The 4,533-nt window shown below is 36.9% G+C and overlaps 1 protein-coding gene across 1 annotated transcript; it reads right to left on the reverse strand.

The window, feature by feature from the left end:
• Positions 1-2,979: 2,979 nt before the first annotated feature.
• Positions 2,980-3,915, reverse strand: LOC127694164 (olfactory receptor 1468-like). Its single transcript, XM_052195606.1, has one exon. It carries the CDS (start codon positions 3,913-3,915, stop codon positions 2,980-2,982), a length of 936 nt encoding a protein of 311 aa, XP_052051566.1.
• Positions 3,916-4,533: the final 618 nt, after the last annotated feature.

Here is a 4,533-nt window from a genome sequence, read left to right on the forward strand (position 1 = left end):
AAAACTGCACGTTTTCTCTTTTCTTTATTTCACTCAAATAACTCCATGAACTCCCTTGTTCTCTCTAAAATTTGTGACCTGTTTTCTTTAATGCTTAAATGTGTCTTATACATATATATTACTAAATACATAAATATAGCCTGAGATTTCTATATACTCCTATGTATGTGATTTCAGGGCTGACCATTTTGTTTTGAAAAAAACCAATTGGTGGCACATTCCCTGGGGAAGATTTTCTCCTATTCTCAGTATTCGTTACCTACCTATAGTTCTTTATATAGCACTGAGGCCCCATGGGAGTTTCCCTGTCCATGTTAGCATATCTGTTATATTTGTTTTTCCCATTTTTATAAGACTTGATGGGTATAGGTTCTCCGATATTTATAAAAGAAACAATCTCACTTCCTTACATTTTTTTTCTATCTTGTCTTCCATGAGCCTTAATTAACTACAGGAGTTGTGTTACTAATATGTCAACTGTGACTGGGGAACATAGGATTGCTTGTTCAGTGCATTTTTATTGATTGTTATTTCTATAATAATCTCACGTATTTAACAAGAAGTAGGAATCAGAAAGTGGAATTAGAAATTGGATAACTCTTTAATCTCTCCAAGCCTGACTCCATTGATATATATCATCTGTCAAGATTGCTCTTTCCAAACAATATGCCAACTGGGTAGCAAGTGTTGACATTCCTGAGCATTCAGTGGACATTTTTACTAAAATGATCACATTCAATTCCTCTGACACCATAGGCTCATGGCCATATCATAAAACACAGTCCTCTTAATTCAACTTTAATAGTCTAATATTCTTTCACAGTCTGAACACAGTTTAAAAGTCAAGAGTCTTTCCTGAGACTTAAAGGAGTCTTTTAACAGTAGCATCCTATAAACTAAAGAAAGTTACCATAATTTAAAATATAATGTATCACAATATTTATCAACATTTAAGGGGTAAGAGTGGGAGCTTAATAGATCTAAATAACACAAAAACCCAGAAGGTCAATTCCAAATTCTGCATCTTCATTTCTGGTGTCTGGAATTTTATGTTCAATTAGTTTAGATGGCCCTGCCTCTTCTTTTATGCTTCCAGTGTACAGGTCTCCCTTTGGCTGTTTCCACTCACTAAATCATGCTATCATTAGCCAATGTCCTGAAGTTCTGGCATCTTCAACATATATTGTATTTGCTAAACCCAGGTTCAGTTTCACAGCAAAGAGTATCTTGCCCTCTTAGAAACTACATTTCATTTGTAGCCTATTTTGGTGGCTCCCTGGAACCATAGAAGAATTATCTGTGAATCCTTCACATGCAAATCTTCCATGTCTCTAATGCCATCACTGTGTAGCTGAAATTGTAAACTTAAACTAAAAGCTTGGAATGGAGCATTTCCTCTTTGAGTCACCCTTCTGTTCTCTCTTACTCCTTGGAAGGTTAGCTGAGATGAATCTTACCATGATTTCAGTTCCTATGCAGAGAGGCCTCTTCTTAAATATGCTAATAATCTCTGTAACAACCACAGCCTCTTTTCCAGAACAAGCTTTGACTGTAATATTAAGCTTCTAAGAGTTCTTATTACTCTAAGCTGAACATTTTTGTTTATTTTTGTCTAATTTTCTCATTTTCATAAAGACCCCTCATAACTGTATATAATAATCATTCCATAGAGACAGGTAATAAAAGAAAAAGGTCAAACTTTGTAAGCACATAAAGATTTCAAGGGTCCCCACTGGATTTAATTGATATAGGACTCTAAGTGCAGCTGTCTTCTGGGCAGATGAGAATAACAATAGGGATCTCTGGAGGAAGCTTAAGAATGGGCATGGACATGTAGGGTCTACAAGAAGATATGTAGTGATGAAATGGTGTAGCTCTAATTTTTATAAGAAGAGGAAGCTGAAGAAATGAACCAAACCTAAACAGAAGCCTGATTAATGTTATCCTGATGCTAAGAATTTAAAAAGGATAGTGGATATTTTCTTTGGGAAAGGGAGAAAATAAAAATAAACTATAATCACATAGTCTTGCCTCATCCATGGATTCAAATCTTTACACTGTTTGATACAGAAGGTTGTTAAGTTCCCCTTTCCAGCCACCAAACAAATAAGGATACCTTCTCTACTTGCCTTTTATGAAGAATAACATAAACATATTTATAAAGTTTTTAAATCCAAAATTTAAAAATGTACCTGGGACAATTTTGATCTTCCTTACAGGATATGTCCATCCAGCAACAAGCAAGACCAACAACAGTAACTAGGAATAGCAGATAGAGAATCAGCAGCAGTCAGTCAGTGGTGGTGCACGCCTTTAATCCCAGCACTTGGGAGGCAGCGGCAGGCAGATTTCTGAGTTCGAGGCCAGCCTGGTCTTCAGAGTGAGTTCCAGGACAACCAGGGCTATATAGAGAAACCATGTCTTGAAAAGCAAAAGCAAAAAACAAACAAACAAAAAAAAGAGAAGCAGCAGCAGTTCTAGTAGTAGTAGCAGCAGTAACAGTAGCAGCTAGAGCAGCAGCAGTGGCTGTAACTTCTCTTGTGGCTCTCACATTTTTATATCCAACAAAAGACCACAGAATTCCAAATGAATGCCACACATTTGTAGAAACTATCTGAAGATGGTAAAAATGCACATTGCCAGAGAGGAAGGTTATTTATAGTCTGCAGATGTGGAAAATATAAAGTAGCCCCATATCCCACACCTGGGATCAGAATGAAAGTATATTCTTATATTTCCGTGTTTTTGAAGAAACCAAAGCTCTATCTACAATATCTTTTTAAGTAGTTTTCAAGAATGAAATGGAAATGAAGGTACAATGGGTTCTCTAGTTAATATACATTTTACCTATTAAATAATTATATAGAATGCCTATTTAGTAGAAAAGGCTAAACTGGGGAAAAGTAAAAAAAAGCTAATAGATATATCAATATATCTACTTGACGAAGTTACAAATAATCTGGAAGATGGTTATTATTTTTATAAGAGCGACTTCTTTTGAAATACTTTTTTTAGAGCTCCCTTCATGTCTCTGTTCCTCAAGCTATAGATGAAGGGGTTCAACATGGGAGTTACCACAGTGTACATCATAGACATGGCAGTGTTTTTTAGAGTAGAGTTATTATCAGAGGGACATAAGTAGAGGCCAATAATTGTCCCATAGAACAGTGATACCACCGACAGATGAGAACCACAAGTGGAAAAGACCTTGTGGATGCCTCGAGTTGAAGGGACCTTGAGGATGGAGGAGATGATGCGTGCATAAGACACTATGATGAGTAGAAATGGAAGTATAACAACAAGCCCTCCTATGATCAATATCACCAATTCATTAATGTGAATATCAGAGCAGGCCAGCTTCAGGAGAGCAGACAGATCACAGAAAAAATGGGGGATCACATTGTTTTCACAGAAAGACAAACTAACTAAGAGCAAAGTTTGCAACATGGCATACAACGTTGTCAGCACCCAGGATAGTAACACCAGACTCACACAGAGCTTGGGGCTCATGATACTGGCATAATGAAGAGGGAAGCAGATGGCCACATAGCGGTCATAGGCCATGGCAACAAGTATGAAGTCCTCAAGGGCTGCAAAAAACAGAGAAAAGTACACTTGTGTCAGGCATCCTGCATAGGTGATGGATGTGTCTCGGCTCTGCATGTTCAGCAGCATCTTGGGCATTGTGACAGAGGAAAAGCAGAGGTCAGAGAAGGACAAGTTGCTGAGAAACAAGTACATGGGTGTGTGGAGGTGGGAATCCAGACAAATGAGGATGATGATGATGAGGTTCCCCAGGACGGTGGTGAGGTACATGGCCAGGAACAGGGTATAGAACAAGTGTTTGTTTTCAGGAGAAATGGGCAGGCCCAGGAGTAAGAACTGAGATATGATAGTCTGGTTGTTTCCAGGCATGATCTTCCCATAATATATGTTAGGGTAATAGTAGGTCACCTCTAAAAATAAAATAACAATGAATATATATGTAGTACAAGTGCTTTACAATAATCTTATACCCCTCACATTATCTCTATTTCAAATAGCTAGAATTTCTATAACTACAAGGAACTTAATTCTTTGTTTTCGTTTTAAAGTTTCACTATTCCATCCTTTATGTCCTATTCTTATCTGAGATACAAATGTGTTTGCTTTTCTTTTATTTGCCAATTGTTAATATGGTCTCAGTGATTATGATTTTTTTTTTTTGGTGCTCTGTCAGTTTCTTGTTTCTCAGTGTTCCCTAGGACTCAGTGAACACTTTCTTATTTTATGATTATCTGTTTAGAGCAATGTAAATTTCTTGTGCATCAAAGGCTTAGATTGCAGCTTAAGATTGAATTTGGATGATTTTCATCTTATCCTTGAGAGCTCTTATTTCCAAGGATGAATGCCTTTTTCCTAGAATATACAGCAGGCCTTGTAAACACAGCAGATTCAAAATAAAACTGCCATCTTCAGCCTCTTCCTCCTCTTTTCTCTACTCTTTCACTCTTTCATGTCATTCAAAATTATCTGTGATCAAAGCTGAAATAT

This window comes from Apodemus sylvaticus, chromosome 10 (genome assembly GCF_947179515.1).
Source record: "Apodemus sylvaticus chromosome 10, mApoSyl1.1, whole genome shotgun sequence".
Classification (NCBI taxonomy): Eukaryota; Metazoa; Chordata; class Mammalia; order Rodentia; family Muridae; genus Apodemus; species Apodemus sylvaticus.

Coding starts and splice junctions, on each gene's coding strand:
- LOC127694164 (XM_052195606.1), bottom strand. CDS start 3,915: ATGCCTGGAAACAACCAGACTATCATATCTCAGTTCTTACTCCTGGGC.